This window comes from Rattus norvegicus, chromosome 1 (genome assembly GCF_021556685.1).
Source record: "Rattus norvegicus strain SHRSP/BbbUtx chromosome 1, alternate assembly SHRSP_T2T, whole genome shotgun sequence".
Taxonomy (NCBI): domain Eukaryota; kingdom Metazoa; phylum Chordata; class Mammalia; order Rodentia; family Muridae; genus Rattus; species Rattus norvegicus.
Genome location: NC_141534.1, coordinates 199131510 through 199152759, shown reverse-complemented (window position 1 = coordinate 199152759; position 21250 = coordinate 199131510). Strand labels below are relative to the sequence as shown.

Here is a 21250-nt window from a genome sequence, read left to right as displayed (position 1 = left end):
CAGAAGTTATTTTCAATAAGGTGACAGACAAGGCTTAGGAAGGTGATGCTGAATAGAAGTGACTGACTCTGGGACATACCTAGTATTAAGGACAAAAAGCAAAGCAAACAAACAAAACCCCTTTGAGCCTAAAAGGGATATACCGGGAATCAGTATGGTGATTTTTAAGACGTTCTCCTTGGAGTTCCCACACTGACAATACCCTACTCACAGCCAGAATAATTCTACTTTAATCTATTCTACATGACACACTTGTTGACAAGAGCTATGTGACAAGGACTGTGTAAATCACAAAGCTGGAAATCCAGTTAATGTGAGCTTCAGATATTAGCTCTGCTGTAAGACAGCCACATACACAAGAATCCACACAGTGACCTGTAATGTTTGATGGAGTCAGTCAGTTCTTAGTTGAGCTTCCCTGTGTACTGTAGGATGCTTAGTCTGTAGTGTCCCATGCTTCTTCCCACCAGATGCTAGAGGCCTTCTCCTTTAAAAGCATTGCCAATTTAAAATGTCAATCCAGTTAAAAAATCTCTAACTGTATAAAATCAACCAAGGTCTTAACCAAGAAGTAGGAATGAGGAATTCACTATGATTATTATAACCCCCAAATTGAAAAGTTTGCATATACTTTAACATAGAAGATGTATTTAAATGAGTTGGCCAACACAAAATGGACTCTGTTTTTTGTGTACTTTTTGTCTTGTTTGCTTTGACTTTTTGAAAGAGAGAGAGAGAGAGAGAGAGAGAGAGAGAGAGAAGAGAGAAAGAGGGAAAACGTGAAATTGGGTGGGCAGAGAGAGAGAGAGATAGGGGAAGACAGGAAAGGAGTAGAGGAGGGAAAAGAATATGATAAAATATATTGTATAAAAATTTAAGTAACAAAAAGTTTCGAAAGGAGAATTAAGAAACAAATACCCCTTGTTGGAATAATCCTTGTATCACTGATTTCTCCATTTTTGAATTTTCATCCATAGTTGAAACCAAAGGAGCAATTTGTTCCTGTGCAAATTTTTTGACTGTGGGAAAGAGAATTGCTGATAAGTTTATATTTAAGTAGATAAAGTGGACATTTTTAAGTTAAGAAAGAAATAGTTCATTAACAGTTTGTTGATAAACTTTTTTAACCAATAAATTAAAATACATGACTATATTTAGTTTTACAAAATACAAATTACAAGTTCCTTCTATGAATACACAAAAAACCAATCCCCTAATCCCCTTTGAAGCAAAAATATAAATACCATGGAAGGCATAAAATGAAAAATGAAAGCCTCATTCTCTTATCGTGGATTTAGGGTTCATCTCCCCAAAGGAAACTAATTTTAAACTTCCGTATACCTTCTGAAAGCATCTCTTCAGAGTCTTCTGTATGTCTCTGCCCAGACGCTCTACCTATTGGTTTTCTTCTATAAACCAACATAGGACACACGTTCAACCTTCTCCTGCTTCCTTCCTCCCCATCTTATTCTTTTTGCTTTTTTTTTTTTTTTTTGAGACAGAATTTCACTGTGTAGCCCTGGCTAGACTGGAACTTACTATGAGATCAGGCTAACCTTAACTCACAAAGACCTACTTGCTCCTGGCTTTGGAGTTCTGCGATTAAAGGCATACACCACCATGCCAGATGCCTACTGCCTCCCTACTTACTCCTTATTCTTCTACACCAGCACATCCCATCCAACATGGACCTTTTATCAGCTGCATGACCACACACAGGAAGGTTTCTCCACCTCAGTACTAAGAATGCTCTGGGCAGGCAAGCCTTTGTTTCAGAGATGCTTTCCCTGTACACTGCAGGATGGCTAGTGTCATGTCCTCACTCCAGGGCTAGAGAAAGACTGGTAATGAAACAACTTCTGGGAAGAGCTGGAGAATCCAGGTACAGAGATGGGGAAGCCTTAACTTGTAACCTAGCCTTTTACTCTGCCATTGTTTTTATATGACTTTTTCCAAATAATTACATGGGAAAAAAATTCCATTTGTATGACTCTAAATCCCAGCTACTTTGGAGGCTGAGACAAGAAGGTTACTTCCGCCCAGGGGGTTGTCACAGCCACATCCTGTTCCAAAAATAAACAAATACTCTGCAGGCCCCCAAACAGAGTGACCGCCACAGACATGAGCATATCTTCCAGGCTGTTTTGTGTTGTTTTGTGTCACATGACCAGAGGGGCATTGGATGAAGTTGAAGGTTTCCTTACCTGCCTTCTGCATCATAATATCCTCATCAGTAAATGTCTGCAGAGGTGCGAAACATAGGGCATTATTTGTTACACTGAGTAGAGCTTCTGGTTGTGAGGATTTGAGGACACGAGGAGGGATTTTCCAAGAAGACGAGTGAGTCAGGAAGTTTCTTCTTAGCTTTAGGCACAGCCCCGATTGAAGAAGAGACGCATACAGAGAAGAGAGTGGTCGGAACATTAGTTTCCTTGGGAGTAACTTTATCACTCATTCTTATTTATTTATATGTATGTGTGTCAACATCTGTGTGAGTTTATTTATACCACATACCTACCAATGTCGGTGGGAGAGGGCACTGGGTCCCCCGGAACTGGAGACTTAGGTAGTTGTAAGCCACATGATATGGGTGCTGGGAACCAAACCTGGGTCCTATGTGTAACAGTTCACATCACTCAGCCGTATACCCATACCCATACTCTAAAACAAGAGGGCTTAAATGTACTGCATTTTAAATTCACTTATTTTACTTAGTTTTTCTGTGACACGGTTTCCTTGTGTAACAGCCCTGGCTGTCCTGGGCTTGCTCTGTAGACCAGGCTGGCCTCGAACTCACAGAGATCCACCTGCCTCTGCCTCCCGAGCACTGGGATTAAAGGTGTGTGTCACCATGCATGACTAAATTCATTGTCTTTTAAACACAATGAAAAGTCATTGAATAGTGTATGGTACTCCTTTATCCAGCAATGAGCTATTGTCAACAAACAGACCCTCTAGTTAAACATTCACTTTTATTCTTTTTAATTCTGTGTATGTGTGTGCTCTGTGTGTAGGTACATGCACATGAGGGCCACACATGCCAGAGGTGTCAGATCCCCCTGGAACCGGTGTTACAGGCAGTGGTAAGCCAGCCAGTGTGGGTGGTGTCAATTGAATTTGGGTCCCCTGAAAAAGAAAAGTGGTGCTCTCTCCCTTTCCTCTCCTCCTTCCTTCAGGGACTTTCTATAAAGCTCAAGCTGTTCTGGCTCTAGGCAGATCAGGCTGGCCTCAAAACTCAGAGAGCCTACCTCTGCCTCCTGAGATTAGAAATGTATATCCCTACACCCATCTCCTAGTGCACATCCTTAAGATTAAGACACATCTCCAGGCCTAGCCACCTTTTAACCAACAAGGAAACAATGGTTTTCACTGAACTCACTCTCTAGATAAGGTTCTCATTTGCTTAACTTCTTGGATAGGAATACAATACTTCTGCTGTCTGTGACTACCCACGGTCAAGGAAGGGAGGCAATGCAGTCTAAGGGTTAAGGAGACAAGTGCTGGAGTCTGGAGGTGCTAGGGTTACACCCTAACATTGGCTGTGTAACAGTTATGTCATTTTGGCAAATGACTTTTCTGTTTTGGGAGGATGTGGTGGCTTGAATAAGGGTGGCCCTGGTAAGCTCATATATTTTAATGTCTAGCCCCCACAGAGTGGAACTGATTGGAAGGATTAGGAGGTATGGCCTTGTTGGAGCACGTGTGGCCTTGTGAGAGGAAGTGTGGCACTGGGGATGGATTTTGAGGTTTTAAAAGTCCATGTGAGGTCCAGACTCTCTGCCTGCACATCAAGATGTAGCTCTTAGCTGCCTTCCAACCTCACAACTGCTTGCTTGCCTGCCTGCCTGCCATCCACCACGTTCCCTGTTATGACAATGAACTAAGCTTCTGAAATTGTATGCAAGCCCCCAATTCAATGCTTTCTTTTATAAGAGTTGTCTTGGTCATGGTGTCTCTCCACAATGACAGAACAGTGACTAAGAAAGAGTGGTACAGGTGATTTTTTTTTATGTCTCCGTTAAAATCTCTCACAATCTTAGTTTCTATATCTGTGAAGTGCAAGTAATTTCTTGGAGTCTTGTGAGGATTAGTAAAGCAATCTATATATAAAGGATTTATCACAATATCACCATTTAGCTGAAGCTTAATAAATATTTGTGACTATTTCTACTTATGGCTACTTAGAATACAGTAGTGGCACTACTATTAGAGATGGTAATAAGAATACAGTTAGCTGCCATTGCTTGCCATCTGTGAGCTTCTTTGTTGGAGTGGCCCAACCCTATAACAAATACAGTATCACTATAGTGACACACGTTTTCTCAATATTTTGTTCACCCATTGACTAGCCCGGGAAAAGGACACAGAGCTCCCATGTTTGAAAGCATCATCAGTCTTTGCTATATGTCATTGAATCTTTGCAATTGTGTGCTGAAGTGCAAACATATGCTGCTTTGGAGTCCCCTGGGTGACAGAAGCATTGGCCAGGGAAGAAAAATATGTGTCACCATTTTTACTAGTTCATCTCGATGTTGTTGTTGTTGATGTTGTTGTTGTTGTTGTTGTTGTTGTTGTTTTCAGAATTAGAAGACAGAGAGTTTAGGGCAAAGTTGTCCAAATATCTCCCACTGTCATTAAAATCAGAATTGTAACAAGAACATTTGGCTAGGAGGAAGGATATGGAAACATTATTTCCCTCTTGATGAGGCAGACAAGAAAAAGGGAACAGGAAAGGAGAAGTGCAAAGGGACTAAAGGCATGCTGCTAATAGCTGAAGGGAGGTAAGGGGTAGTCGCTGGTTGCAGGAGCGAAGGAAGGATGGGGAGAAGTGGAAATATGGGCGTGGAAGAGAAATAAATACAGGGGCAATTTTGCTCAGTGCTGGTGATGGAGTCTTGGATTGTGCCCTCGATATACAGTCCAAAGAATGAAAGAATGGGCCAAGTACCTCTATAAACTGCCTGTGAAACTTGCCTATCCATTTCAAAGCCTGCAATACACTGGCCTACATTTCTCATTTCTAGGGGAGGTTATTTACTTCACTAAGCTCACTACAGAATTCTTTCTGTCTCTTAGTCAATATATCACCTTTGTACCTACGCTGATCTTTAAAAGAAAGCCCACTGCTGAGAAACTTAAGAAGCCAGTGGGTCTTGCGATAATACCTATTTTTCCTGCTGACACGAGCGTAAGCCCCTTAGTCTCAATATTGCCACTGACAAAAGCACATGCCAGCTTAACCCACGACAATTACTTCAGATTCCGAGGAGATAACAGAGGCAAATAAAGTTTTAGAAAGTTCAAATGGTACACAATCATAGGGTAGGCTAATGAAGATGCTAATCATAAAATATGAAGACTAAATGCGGTGGGTGGAATCCATTTCTAGACAAAGCATCATGAGAGATTACTTATGCCTCTTGGGAGATGATAAGAAAGGAAATATTCCCTCCTCTTGCCTTTAACTGCATAGCCAGGATTTCACTGTTGGTTTTTCTAATGCCCCTGTGTTTCGGTACTGACCACAATCATTGCAGTTTTGGTGTCTACTCTATCAAAATGATTTTCTGCAGTTATAACCCATTGTACCACATCATCACATTTTTTTTTTTGTACAGAACAGCAATTGCTACTTGAGTGGGATAATGGTTATTTATACCTTGCCAAATCCTTTCCTTAGCTTCTGTATGATCTGTTTCCACTCAGCTCACCAGAGATGTAGTATGTACTAGAAGGATCAAGTCCATGAACTTGGGGAGCGCTGGGAAATTACATATTTATTTCATTAACCTCTAGCAAAAATACAGCATTAAAATTACGAATGTGGGCAACACATTTTGGTAATACTAGCAATAAATGGGACTCTGCCAAAAGAAATCATGGCCATTTTCATAACACATTGGTTTAGTGCTAGTATGTTGAAATATATTTTTGTTCATCACTGTAGCAAAATTACAGGGGCTATTAGAATGACTGCCAAGCTGTATTTAAAAAGCACACACTGCTCAATCACATTAGGACATTTTATAACTGTTTCATTATAATTGATTTCCTTTATAACACTGTATCTTTTATTTTATGCATTTTAAACATTTGGAGGAAAGGTCTATAAACTTTTACTATGCTGCCACATATGCTGCACTCAAACTGCTGAAAAGTTAAGAATGCTTGACTGTGGAATGTTCTGGCAAATCTATTGCTATTCTTGTTACATTTAGCCACTGGGTTAGTTAGGACCTCCTTTCCACCATGCTTTAGCATAATGAAGTGTTATTTTAAATGTTCCTGGAGTATTTCACATCTAACTGCATTTATAGCCCAGGAAAGGCAGAGAACACATTCCAGGAGAGCACTCTTTCTTTCCCCTTTCCTAGATTAGGGGTAACTTTGTTTTCCTCCTGAAACTGCTCTCCCAGTCTCCCTTCCTAGGCTAAGGGGGAAACTTGAGAATGCTACAGGCCCATCTTCTTGGGGGGAGGACAAGAAGGGTGAGCATTTCTCTTAAGACTCAGGAAAGCTATCAACGGCACATGTTTCTACCCTTGACCCTTAGTATGCCCTACTGGACAACTGTCCTTATTTATTGATTTATTTATTCTTTTTATCCAACACCTACCAAGAGCTTAGGAGATTTCAGGCTAGAGGCCAATGCAAGTGACACTCTGGTCATGACCTCTTCTCATATCCAGTGAATCCCCACTCCCACACAATGAATGCTGTGCATCTGCTTTGAGTTGCCACTCAGTACCTCATTGTCTTGAGTTATCTGTATCTGACCACAGTTCCAGTCTCTGCCCCCAGTTTTTCTCATAAACTTGTTGTAGCATGTCACCAGATGTTCAAGCCTATCAACAAGTCTATTTTCCCTTCAGGTCTCTCTCCTGATTTTAAAACAGTCATTAACTAGCTGAGATCCCATTGTTGATCTTTGAAAACATAGCCATCGTGATACTGGAAACATTCTTGCCAATATCTTCTTCTAAAACTACAATAACAGACAGAAAACAAAACACATTTTATACTGGGAAGAATGTAGCTTTTCTTTTCCTAGATCAAGGGCAACTTTCCTTTCTTCACAAACCTCTGCCTGGAATGCCTGATAGGACAGTTGTGAAAGCTAGTTTTCACACTACCTCTCACCCTGTTCCCTTGAGTGAACATTTTCCAAATGCAAGGCATTAAAACTTAATAGCTATATGGTGGTATTAAGATGTGGGGTCCCTTAGAGGTGATAAGGCCAAAAGGCTCCCCTCTTGTGAATGGAATTAAATCCATTTACTAGTTACTTTTCTCATTGTTACCAAACATCTGTCAAGAAGCAACAGAAAAGATTTGTTTTGTTTGGCTCACCAGAAATACTTTCCACAACGCTGGCATGCTAGCAGAAGTGGCTTGTGGGTATGGTAACAGAAACATGAAACTGCTTACATTTTGATAGCTCAGAAAGCAAGAAAGAGAGAGGACAAGAAACAGGCAAGCCTCCACACCTCAAGACTACCCCCAAAGACCCACTTCTTCCAATCAGCCTCCAACTCTCAAATGATCTACAACCTCCCAAAACACATCACTAGGTGGAGACCAAGTATTCAAACACGTGAGCCTGTGGAGCATTTTATAGCAAAACCATACTACCCTTGCAAAAGAGGCTTTCCACAGCATTCCACTCGATTCCCTTAAGCTAGTCATGGGAAGTCAAAGCGGTCCTCAGCAAGCCTCAGCAAGGAAGCCCACACAAGGCAATCTAACCTGTTGGTGTGTTGCTTTTGGACTAACCAGATGTTTGTAAGAGAATAAACTTCTACTCTTTAAAAACTGCCCACTCCCTGGTATTCTGTTATAGCATTACAAAACAGACTAAGATGCCACACTTATGGAAGACACAATAATTCTACTTCAGTCATAGGCACAAGTACACACATACAAATGATACAGTGAAGTCAGCTAAAGGAAAACAGTAAAAATCCAATTAAATATTAATGAGGGAATGGTTAAATTTTTGTGGTATATTGATTCAATGCAATTATTTCATAGCCACTAAGGCAAACCAGGCTTAAAACTACTGAGGAAAAATACTACTTGCAAAAATATAAGTTGAGCATGACAGCATTTATTGTACATAAATTTATATTATTTTAATATAAATGTAAACAATGAATTAACCCAGCAACTGTATTTCTTTACCTTACATTAGTCCTCAATAACTGCTCAGAGAAACCAAGATTTATTTAAAACTTTACCTCAATAGCTGAGCAATTAAATGATCTATCTTTACTTTCTATGCTAATCTGGCTACCTCCTACCCCCATCCTCTGATACTTTCATATTACTATTTATTACTTTCATATTACTATTGATGTGGCTCTTTGGGCTTCAGGTATATTTCCATGATCTCTCTCCTGACTCCTTCCTTATGGCTTTTTTATGGCTCCAAATCCTCCACCCTCCTCAATGATCTGAATCTCCCTTTTTCCCCTCTCTCCTTCCTCTGGTTGGTAAACTTCCCACTCTGTTCTGCCCAGTCACTGGGTGATTAGCATTTATTGACAAGGCAGAGAATAAATGGTAAGACTGCTTGCACAAACATGAGACAGGAGATTCTTGGTATAGACATTACAAAGCTGTGTCTGGATTGAAACAAGATAGGAGGGCAGAGGAACCAGCATTTGAATAACACAAGGGCAAACTTTATATCGTGTATAAAAACATTATGCCTACATAAACTTTAAAGCACATCTGTGCTAAATATTTAAAGAAATGGACTGAAGCATATATATATATCAGTTCTGGAGTTACTATCTGTGAGAACAGGACAGACACATATGTTTGATGTTTATTTCTTTGAAAATAAATCTTAGTAAAGGGTCTGTGTCAGTTCCATTACTTTTTTCCCTTTCATTAAGAATACTTGATAACAATTTTAATGTTAAAACTTTTTTTCTAAAATTGTATTTATTTATGTATGTGTGAGCCTATGAGTATATTTGTACCACGTGCTTATAGGATCCCATGTCAGCCAGAAAGGGGAGTGAGATCCTTGAAGTTCCAGGTGGCTGGGCCCTGGGAACAGAACTCTGGTCCTCTGCAGTAAGTGCTCTCAACTGCCGGGTCATCGCTCCATCACCTGTTGAAACGTCTTAATGTGATACAAAAGGCTGAAAGAAGGTTTTACACATTCAAGATATCATTTAAGGACGTCTTGGATTTCTTAAGGCTACATATAATTAAACTAAATAAACTGGTTTAGTCTGGAAACATTTACCAGTCACTGACTTCCCTCCCTCCATCGGGCTCCTTCCTCCTGGAGATCAGAGAACAATGACCCATCAGGAGAATAATCTATAAACACGGTTCTTTTGCTTTTGAATGAGTGATTTATTAATATACAGTGAATGAAAGGTTCCAGAATAAATATTGAGTAACAGATAAAGAGACGGGTGGTAAAACATTATCAAACTGGGCATTCACAGTTGGAGGAGCCCAACTAGGAAAAACGTAATGTCATCAAACAAAAAGTAATGTCGTCAAATCACGTGGCTTATAAACACCTAACAACCAACCAGGGAGTCCCTTCAAGCAGTCAGCTGGAATTCCAGACTGAGAGTCTTGGGCAAAGCAGAATGTCCTCTGGGTAAGATTTCCAAGTGAAAGAACAAGAGCCAGTTAGATAACATCAAATAAAGTGTTTACAAGCATCCATCAGAAATCAACAGGGGAAGGTGGGGCAGTCAGCTGGAGCCCTCCATAGGGAGAATCTCCACCTTCTCTCCATGCGTGAGCTTCTGTACCACTGAACTTCTCCCTATTCTCACTGGAAGCATTATTATATTATAGCACAATCAACAGTAACCTGGGTAGAAAATGGCTTATCTTCTAGCTGTTCTCAAGGGCAGAAGGTGTTTACTTTGGGGCTGTTCTTCCCTCTCCCTGTTACAGACCCGGCGGGGTGAAGACAACCTTGCTTCCATAGCCAGCCTCTCGGGGAGCACAAATAGCACCTGACACCTTTTCATTACAATGTGCATTACAGCCGTGCTAATGTTCAAACGTTTAATAATGCCCCCAAAGTTTGAAAGAAGGCAATCGGGTTGTTTGGCTATGCCAGGGGAAGCAGTATTTCCTTTAAATGAAAAGTACTTCTTACCTTAATAAGGAGAGAAAAACAAAACCAAACGTATGTTGAGATCGCTAAGGATCTACAATAAAAACAAATGATCCATGAAACTGTGCCGAAGTTAAAAGAACTCCAGCCTTGTTTTACTGCAGCGCTTCAAGCTACAAAAGCGATGGGCGCAGCGTGACAAGTGTGGCAGGTCCTTAGGATACAGGAAGGGTATTATAGGCTTTGGTCTTACCCACAGTTTCAGGTGTTCATTGAGCATTTTGGAAGATACACCTTACAGATGAGGGAGACTATTGTTGTCTTCTAAAATTTCAATCATCTCCCACTTGATTCTCCCCGGGGAGGAAGAGATAACTGAGGGGAGTCCAAATAAGCTCTCTAGCTTCAAATGCTTTTAGCTGACTATAAGACCACCACTAATTTGGAAGTCCTGACAGCTTTGCTCTAGGTGACACCTCTGACTGAGGCTACTCAATAGCCTACAAGTGTTTTGGTTTTTTGGTTTTGGCAAAAGCTGCTTTTTGTTCTTTGTCTTAACAGCAAGGTTAGCTACTCCCAGGGAAAGGAGTTAAAAAGACTCAGTAACTTGTAACTTACTACTGATTTATAGAGGGTAGAGCACTTGAAATCTTTCTGGCGACATCAATATGTGTGTCATCTAACACAAAGCATGCAATTTGCTGCTCTATTTTTTAAAGCTAAAAGCAGTCATATAGGGCATGTTTGGTTTTTAGGGAAACACTGTGTTTATCTAAACGATGCTATTCAACTTATGGCCCAAGAGACACATGAACCCCAAAATGACTCTGAATGGAGCCCAATACCAAAATCAAGTACTTACTTACTATATGAGATCTATGTGTATGTGTGCATTTAAGGTTCATTTTTATTTTTAAATTATGTATAATGTGTGTGCCTGGGTGTAGGTCTATGCAAGGAAGCATAGGAGCCCAAAGAAGCGGAAGCATCAGGCTCCCTGGAAATAGAAGTATAGGTGGTTGTAAGCCATCAAACACGGTGGCTAGAGACTGAATCCAGGTCCCAGTTGAGAGCAGAGGAGCTCTCAACCATTGACTATTTCTCCAGCCTCATTACAAATGTTTTGGAATACTTTTTGGGACTTCATAGGATAGTTCTTGAACATAAACTTTGCAGATGACATCATCATAGTATAATGTCATACAAAAATCAATGTATGCTTTTGTAACTGCAGGTCACAGGCTGGCACCCGGGATGTAGTGGATTTAATGTGTGGCTCAAGATATTCATTGTCCAGTGCAGCCCAGAGAGGCCAAGCATTTGGCTATGCTAATGTAAAGAAGAACAATATTTGGTAAACAAGGGTTCCTTGTTATGTCAATGGCGTTCTGACATGAAGGGAGGGAAACCTCCTGAGATGGAGATTGCTATCAGGCCTGGATGCATCTGAGCAGTCTTTCTGCTGCTCACTGTGGTCTCTGCAGCTCTTTTCCTTTATAATAACACTTTTCACATACCTGGCTCCCCTAAGACGGGGCTGAGATAACCGTCTTCTCAAAGTATCAGCCCTTGAAACCTGAGTAACTGGCTTCTCACTTTCCTGACTCCCTCTTGTCTGTAATAAACTTGTATGCCTCTTCTGTTGTTAATCTCTTTACTGTCTATTCAGAAGGCCCAATTAGAAAGCATTCAGAGGGCAAAGAGGGAAGCTCCTTTTGCCTCACACCACTTGAGCACATCCATGTCACTTGAGGAGCTTAAAGACAAATGAGGCTTCCTTATATCCAAAAGTTCTCCCAGTCAAATGATAGGAAGCCTGGCCTAACATTTGTGGGGTTTTGTCATTTCTGGCTAAATCTTAAGTTAGGCTTTCACACTTATTCTTAGAGTCACGTGTATGATTCCTTGTAAAATCCAGTTGTAGCAAAAGCACTCTGCTAAGCCAGTTCAGTCAGAATCCAACTTTTTGATCACCTTTGATAGACGAATAAGGTCCTCCTCTACTCCTTATCAAGGGATGTCTGAACACTCTGGCCTGTCGTTAGCAAAAACAATGCTATATCCATTCAGCCATTATCCCCCCTATGCCTGCTGTTTCCTCTGTCATTTTCTACCCACAGACCACACTATCAGAATGTCTGAAATAGAATATAGTGACATCAATGAGCCAGCAGTTGTACCTTTGAACATTCTCTCTCTCTCTCTCTCTCTCTCTCTCTCTCTCTCTCTCTCTCTCTCTCTCACACACACACACACACACACACACACACACACACACACACAGGCATATCAGATATCCAGTGGAAAGTCTGGGAATCAATCCTTCTCCCTAGGATAAGGTGTAGGGCGGAGGGGTGGGGACGACAGCATTCCTGACTTGTGTAAAAGAGGGAAGTAGACAAGACTTCCATAGAAAACACAAATAAGTTTCTGTAGGAAATTCAAACGGAGTTTTAGGGAGGAAATGACCACTTATAAAAAAAAAGTTGGAGACTGGCAAGATGGCTCAGTGGATAGAGGTGCTTACTGCATATGTCCATCATCCTGAATTTGATTCCCAGAACCTACAGAAAGATGGGAGGAAAGACTTCCACATGCATGCCCATGCCCACACAAGCATTACACATTCATAACAATAATTTTTAAAAGAAAAAAGGTATTTTTATTTTAGTTTTTAAAATTTTGAGATAGGCTATCTATCACTAACTAGCTTTGGCTGGCCTGAAACTTACTATGTAAACCAGACCGGTCTTAAACTCACAGCAATCCTCCTGCCTTTGTCTCTCAAATACTGGAATTACAGATATATACCACTATGTCTGGCTATAATGATGATGTTTGCATAAATAAATGTCAGTGGGCTTTCTCTTTCCTTCGGGGCCTCCATAGAAGAGTGGATTAATGGTAGTCACAGTTTCAATAGGTTGCTAGTTTTTGTTGGGCAAAGGAATCTCCTAGAAAACTTGGCTTGCTGAATTCTAGATGTTTTCAGCTTAAAATAAAATAAAACAGGCCAGGTTAGTGGTGCATGTACTTAATACCAACACTTGAAGGTTGGTATTAAGGTGAGTTCAGGGTAGCCTGGTCGACATGGCAAGTTTCAGGCCAGCCAGGGCTCCGTAGTGAGACTGTCTCAAAGAGGAGGAAAACCTCATTCTATAAATGCTGGGGCTAAGACAGGTCCTTACCACAGCAGAAATGAACCACGGGTAACTGACTCTTCACAACAAAGGGATATGAATTGTTTCCACTTTTGGTTGCTATATTTACGCACAAGTTTGGAACTCACTTTCATACAGCACCAAAATCAATCTGTCTTTCTATATTTCATGCCCTAGCTCCTCCTTTATATGACTATTTCCGTGCTTCAGGGCTACTATTAAGTAAAACCTGGGTCTGTCCAAGCATGGACTCTATAATGCAAAAGTCAAATGGGTGGCATATACTTCATGCATATAGTTAGCTGGATGGATGAGTAACTCATGCTCTGGAGTGGACAGAGTATTATGTCACTCAGAATAACGTGCAATTAAAAACGAAGAGTTGATTACTTCTGGAATGTTCCATTTAATTTTTTTCAGAACATGGTTACCTGCAGGAAGCTAAAATCATGGAAGGTAAAAAACCATGAAATTCTGTTTGGAAAAGCTATTATTCAAACCTTTAAAGCTATTCCCTAACCAGCCACATACTTGCTATTTATACAAAATAAACCTCACCACTATTAATCATTAATCCGTCTTTCCCAATTCCATTCTCAGGGCTAGCCACTGAATAATTGTAGAAGGGTAGAAGAAATATTTTACCCATTTCTTACAAGAGAATATTATTCAGCCCCATGTGACTTTGTTACTAAATGATTCCATTTATTCAACACTGCAGACATAAAATAATGCAGCTGGAAAAGAGAGTAGTTGTTGGTAGCAGTTAAGGGCCGGGGAAGGGAGTGAGTGTAATGTGATTATAAGAGGACAACAAAGACCTCTGTATTGCTGGAATTATCTTTAGCTTGAGTATAGTAGTGCAGACACAAATAAGAGTGTGATGAAATTGCACAGAGCTACACACATGTACATAGGCAAACTGACTATCTAAAACACTTGGTGTATCACATTAATGCCAATTTCCTGAATATGATACTGTACTACAGTTAGTAAGTAATGTGTGTGTGTGGGGGGAACTGGATAAAGAATATATGGAACTCCATTTTTTTTAATTAAAATTATTTGTGTGTGTGTGTGTGTGTGTGTGTGTGTGTGTATGTATGTGTACGTCTAACCAAACCCCAAACAAAACAACAAACCAAGTACAAACCAAACCACACAAATGCAGAGACGGATGATCAAATCACAGCGGTCTTATTTCCTCCCACACCTTACTGAGGCTCTGTGTGGCTGGCAGAGGCACAACAATTTCCCTCAAGCTGAAGCACAAGCATTAGCGGTCATAGTCAGTGTTCTATTGCTGGGAAGAGACACCGTGACCACAGCAACTCTTACAAAACAAGGGTTTTAACTGGGGCTTGTTAAAGTTTCAGAAGTTTAGATTATTTTTATCATGGTGGGAAGCATGGCTGCACCCAGGCAGACATGGTGCTGGAGAAGGAGCTGAGGTCTACATCGATCAGGATCTGCAGGCAGCAGGGAGAGAGCCAATGGTCCTGGCTTGGACTTTGGAAAACCTCAAAGTCCACCCCAAGTGACACACTTCCTCCAACAAGGCCACAGCTCCTAATCCTTCCAAAAAATTGCCACTTCCTCGTGAATAAACATTCAAATCGATGAGCCTATGGGAGCTAGTCTTATTCAAACCACAGGTGCTTTCTGCTAGTGAAAAGGTGAGCTTCCCACAGTAGATACGGAAGAAAAAAAAAAGAACTCACAGAATACCAAGTATGCAATACTTCAGGGCCTTAGGGCATAGCCGTCCTAAGATAACAGGAAGTTACTGCATACTAAGTACAATGCTGCTTTCTGTACTTCCAATAGCTAAGGGATTCTACGCTTCTACAGAGATCTTTTACTAAATTCTCATTAAACCCAGACTAATCACTTGAAGCTCTGATTAAAATATCTCCTGACTCATTTTCAATTTTCCCTCTATTCCTGCATATCCCCATGCCCCAGACCAGAATCCGGTCTCTCCACTCCACTTGCTTTCTCCAGAACAGTGGCTTCTGCTCTTGCTCTTCTTCAAAGCTACTGAAACTGAGCCTCTGTCTTCCATGGGTCTCTGGCTCTGTGTTTTAGCTTCTAGGAGTCTCTAACAATGCCTTCTCTTCTAGGAGAATAACAGTGACTGTTCCAAAAGATGACTAAGCAAACCAAACTTCTGGAGTGCACTGTTAAACTTTCCGGACCATTTTATGGTTTCCACCAATCATAAGGAAAAGAATGTTGTATTTGAAACTTATAACAAAGATTTCCCAAGTCTGCTGCAACTCACTTCCCTGATGTCTTCACCAATATAATGGTGAAATATACTTATTTAAGACTTTCCTTTGTGGCTATAAAAGTTCATGTAACCTCTTCCATAGTGCAACATGGAACTCAGAACAACTTGGATCCATCTTGAAAGCTATAGTTGCTCATATTTGGGTCAGAATAAATTATCGTCTTATTTTCTTTGGAGCAAGAGGTTGGTTTAATCTTAATATCTACAAGGTTATTATTAGGAAAAAATCACCTTTTCTCAGCCTGATAGCATGATACAGTTTAATACCAGTGGTTTTCCAATGGTTGACTTTGCCCCAGGGGATATTTGTAATCTCTGGAGATATTTTTAATAGCTAAAACCTATAACCTTGGTATCTTATGATGGCGCAGGCAACTCTAAATATTTCATAACAGAGGACAGTTCCCTACAGTAAAGAACGGACTGACTCTAAATGACATTAGTGAGAAACCCTAATCTAACCCTTAGCAAAGAAACCCAGGCAATGTAGGTCCAAGACAGCAGATCCTGAGAGAAGTTTATAGTTGACAGAGTGGATTTTTATGATGAGAGCTTTGGAATTGGAGAGAAAAGAGTGAGAAACAGATGTCTTTGCATCTGCAAAACACCTTGTCATTTTCATACTGATGAAATGTTTTCTACAAACCCATTGTTAGTTGGGACTATGGGTAATCCTTTGGGCAACAGATACATAGGAAAGGACAGAATAAATCTGTGATTAATCTCTATAGTGGGGAAATTTCCTAGATTGGAGAAGTCAAAAATCCTTAACATGATACAGCTGTGCCATTCTCTCTGTAAAATTATCATACTAGCTCTTCTTATCTGTCTGTCTATCTATCTATCTATCTATCTATCTATCTATCTATCTATCTATCTATCTATCTATTCATCCATTTGTACACCCCTACCTACCACTGTTTCCCCTCTCCTTTCTCCTCCAAGGCTCTCCCCTACTTCTCTCTTATATTCTTTTTAATCAAGCAGAGTCTCTATACTTTTATTTACACAACTCCTTGTCCTTTACTCTCCACCCTTCTGTTGCTTTACCTAAACCTAAGCCATCCCTTCTTCGGATGGTCAGTTCACGATTCATCTCCTAGAACGATGTCTGCCCATACTATTTCTTCAACAGTAGCAACACTGTTTTCTAATGTCCTAATATTTACTTTAAAAACACACATGTTCCATTTCCCAATTAAAAACAGATTTCACCAGTGTCAACGATCCTGTTGTAAATGTTAAAACTCGCCCACATACTTTATACAAAGACACCCTATCCCTTCCTTTCAGTTTTATGGGTGATGAGCTTTGCCTGTATTGATAGCTAGTATTTACTAAGTCTTTACTGCATGCAAGAATCTGTTCTAAGTATATAATATCTAATATATAACTTAAATTATTGTTCTCCCCCTTTGCAGAAAAGGAAATGGAAGGAGAGAGTGTAAATCATTTTCTAAAGTTATCAGGGCTAAGACGTAATAGAATTCAAACTTAAGCATCCTGAGTCCAGAAGTTATACACAGCAGTTCTAATCCATCTGCAAGAATGTAAAAGACTGGAAGCAAAGGCGGATAGAGCATCTCACTAGTACCTGAATGTTGTGATGGCTGGAGGCATTGGGTGTTGCTTTTGAATTCTTCATTTACAACTGAAACCACTTATACTGACTTCAGAGGGTTCATAGAAAGAATGAAAATCACAGATATAAAATATTGTCCCAGTCACCATCAGAACCAGCTATACTGTGTAGCCCAGTCGAGGTGTAAGGCACCCTTTCTCTGCTGCAGCTGGTGAGGAGCAGGGCCAGCTCACCAGCTCTCATAACTTCGAGGCCTCAGACTGCCCCAGGGGTGAGGGGCTAGGGGGTGGAGGGCATCACCTCCTATGCAGGTGGGGCCAGCTCTTCTGCACCCTCTCCACCAGGTACCTTACCACCACAGGGTCTTACCACATAGCCCAGGCTGGCCTACAACTCTTGACCTTCCTGCTTCTGTCGCTAGAGTGGGGGTTTACAGGTATTTGTCACTGACCTGACTCATTCTGCTTTTTTATCCTCGAAGTCTATATATTTTCACTGTGATTAAGAGCCTCTGAGGATCTCAGCCTTCACTAGCTGTACATGATTCTAAAGGCTAAACTTCCAAATTCTTTAAAACAGTGTCATTCCCTGTGTGGTTTCAGCAGCAGTGTTTTCCTCCTAGATTCTAAAACCTGTGTCCAACGATGACCCCCTGCCATCGCTCTCTCTTTTGGGCTTAGTGGTATACTGTGGACTCCTTTAGGTTTTTTCTACTGCTAATTGACACGTGGTTAGGCAGATGCAGTTCTAAATCATAAGGATAAACTTCTTTAACATATGTACTTTAGTCTATATTGCATCTGCTATAGCACACAGTGCCTCATGAATGAGAGTAAAGACATTTCCTAAAAGCTGACTAGGCGTTATGTTCTTTAAGTGCCCTCCATGAGCATATGAACTCATTTAGTCCTCACAACAACCCTATAGATAGGCACTATCCTTCCCCCGCTCCATTTCACACATCAGAAAACGAGACTCAAAGAGTTTACGAGACTAGTTAAGGTTATACCACAGAGCTTGGGCTCTATATCCAAACAGCTTGGCACTAGAAGTTACTTTACTAACCACCATGCTACAGGCAAAATTCAGTAAAATATACTAATTTGTGTAAAAGGGATCCAAAGCCAATGCAAAAACTTTAATACACAAATCTAAGCAAAATACTTCGGCAGTATCTCCAACCATAGAGGAACAGCAGTAGCTTTTGTCAAAGTTACCTAATCCTTTGTATGGAATCTCTACATCTCAAGATTAAACTGCTACTTGTTAAGAGGTTCATGAAAAGTATGAGAGACTGGAAGCTAGAAAAGCACCAAGACCTTATAGGCTAGAAAAACAAACAGTGGACCAAACTGAAAGACCCATATAAGTCTGCTACATCATCATTAAGCAACACTTACCAAACAGTATTAAATAATAATCATGAGAACCAATTTCTAATCCTTTGTGACAAAACACTAACATAACTTTTATTAATCTCCTAAACATCCCAAGCTTGTAAAACAATCAAATAACGTTAATTATCTACAATGTGAGGAGGCAAAGAGGTACCGGCTCCTGCGCCGTTTACAAGCTACTTCTCCTCAGTGGCAGCTTGTAAAGCCAGGAACGAGTACCGCAGGACTTTGATCTCTCGCCAAAATAAGATTCAAAATTTAGATCTGAGTCTTATCTGACTTGAGATTTGACATCTGCCCAAGGAAAATTAGGGATTACTATCTAGCTGGAGGTTTTCCAGCTACTTGCCACCATGGCAAAGATATCCATTTGCCCTTTCACTTAAAAGTTAGTCAAACGGATCTGTCAATCTCCTAAATAGGGAAACACCCTCCAAGAAAAGTGTCTATTTCAGGCACCCGAAGAAATAGCATAAAGTTCAGCTAAAACTGTAGGTTGGCACAATGGTTCTTTTGGTCATTGCCCATGCTGACTGGTAAGAGTGTCTTCTGTTATTCTGTCTTCTACACTGTGCTTGTGTCCTAATTCCAAGCCCAGAAGGTCCAAGAAACCAAGGAGAAACCAGAAAACTCCTGGTGAGACAAGAGGCTTGCCTCAGATCAAGTTTGAGGAAGGGGGTACTAGAATGAGCTCTTGGGCTCCTCAGAGTCTAAGGTGGATCCTTCCAACCTGAGCCAGAAGTGAGATAAATCCTAAGAAATTCTTTCCCTAAACGGTTAAGTCCCAGGAATACGAGGTCCCTTCTTTTTTTTTTTTTTTTTTTCCATTTTTTTTTTTTATTAACTTGAGTATTTCTTATATACATTTCGAGTGTTATTCCCTTTCCCGGTTTCCGGGCAAACATCCCCCTCCCCCCTCCCCTTCCTTATGGGTGTTCCCCTCCCAACCAACCCCCCATTGCCGCCCTCCCCCCATAGACTAGTTCACTGTGGGTTCAGTCTTAGCAGGACCCAGGGCTTCCCCTTCCACTGGTGCTCTTACTAGGATATTCATTGCTACCTATGGGGTCAGAGTCCAGGGTCAGTCCATGTATAGTCTTTAGGTAGTGGCTTAGTCCCTGGAAGCTCTGGTTGCTTGGCATTGTTGTACTTTTGGGGTCTCGAGCCCCTTCAAGCTCTTCCAGTTCTTTCTCTGATTCCTTCAATAGGGGACCTATTCTCAGTTCAGTGGTTTGCTGCTGGCATTCGCCTCTATATTTGCTGTATTCTGGCTGTGTCTCTCAGGAGCGATCTACATCCGGCTCCTGTCGGTCTGCACTTCTTTGCTTCATCCATCTTGTCTAATTGGGTGGCTGTATATGTATGGGCCACATGTGGGGCAGGCTCTGAATGGGTGTTCCTTCAGTCTCTGTTTTAATCTTTGCCTCTCCCTTCCCTGCCAAGGGTATTCTTTTTCCTCATTTAAAGAAGGAGTGAAGCATTCACATTTTGATCATCCATCTTGAGTTTCGTTTGTTCTAGGGATCTAGGGTAATTCAAGCATTTGGGCTAATAGCCACTTATCAATGAGTGCATACCATGTATGTCTTTCTGTGATTGGGTTAGCTCACTCAGGATGATATTTTCCAGTTCCAACCATTTGCCTACGAATTTCATAAACTCGTTGTTTTTGATAGCTGAGTAATATTCCATTGTGTAGATGTACCACATTTTCTGTATCCATTCCTCTGTTGAAGGGCATCTGGGTTCTTTCCAGCTTCTGGCTATTATAAATAAGGCTGCGATGAACATAGTGGAGCACGTGTCTCTTTTATATGTTGAGGCATCTTTTGGGTATATGCCCAAGAGAGGTATAGCTGGATCCTCAGGCAGTTCAATGTCCAATTTTCTGAGGAACCTCCAGACTGATTTCCAGAATGGTTTTACCAGTCTGCAATCCCACCAACAATGGAGGAGTGTTCCTCTTTCTCCACATCCTCGCCAGCATCTGCTGTCACCTGAGTTTTTGATCTTAGCCAATCGCACTGGTGTGAGGTGAAATCTCAGGGTTGTTTTGATTTGCATTTCCCTTATGACTAAAGATGTTGAACATTTCTTTAGGTGTTTCTCAGCCATTCGGCATTCCTCAGCTGTGAATTCTTTGTTTAGCTCTGAACCCCATTTTTTAATAGGGTTATTTGTTTCCCTGCGGTCTAACTTCTTGAGTTCTTTGTATATTTTGGAAATAAGGCCTCTATCTGTTGTAGGATTGGTAAAGATCTTTTCCCAATCTGTTGGTTGCCGTTTTGTCCTAACCACAGTGTCCTTTGCCTTACAGAAGCTTTGCAGTTTTATGAGATCCCATTTGTCGATTCTTGATCTTAGAGCATAAGCCATTGGTGTTTTGTTCAGGAAATTTTTTCCAGTGCCCATGTGTTCCAGATGCTTCCCTAGTTTTTCTTCTATTAGTTTGAGTGTGTCTGGTTTGATGTGGAGGTCCTTGATCCACTTGGACTTAAGCTTTGTACAGGGTGATAAGGATGGATCGATCTGCATTCTTCTACATGTTGCCACGAGGTCCCTTCAAGTCAGACTACTGAAGGTGTCATTAGGCTCAACGAGTAGGCCTAGATTTTAACCATTAAAAAAGCAATAATCATCCGGGGAAATGTGGCATGAGTTAGGATTCTGAAGGAAGTCTAGATGGCGGTGTCCCACCGGTAAAAAGGTCCGTAAAGA

The 21250-nt window shown here is 40.9% G+C and overlaps 1 protein-coding gene across 1 annotated transcript in view; it reads right to left on the bottom strand.

Moving 5' to 3' along the window:
• Positions 1–21250, bottom strand: part of Acadsb (acyl-CoA dehydrogenase, short/branched chain) — a 38877-nt gene that overhangs the window by 17446 nt on the left and 181 nt on the right. The window contains 2 exon segments of the mRNA NM_013084.2: positions 919–1019; positions 2205–2364. Coding sequence (NP_037216.1) covers positions 919–1019; positions 2205–2364 — 261 coding nt within the window.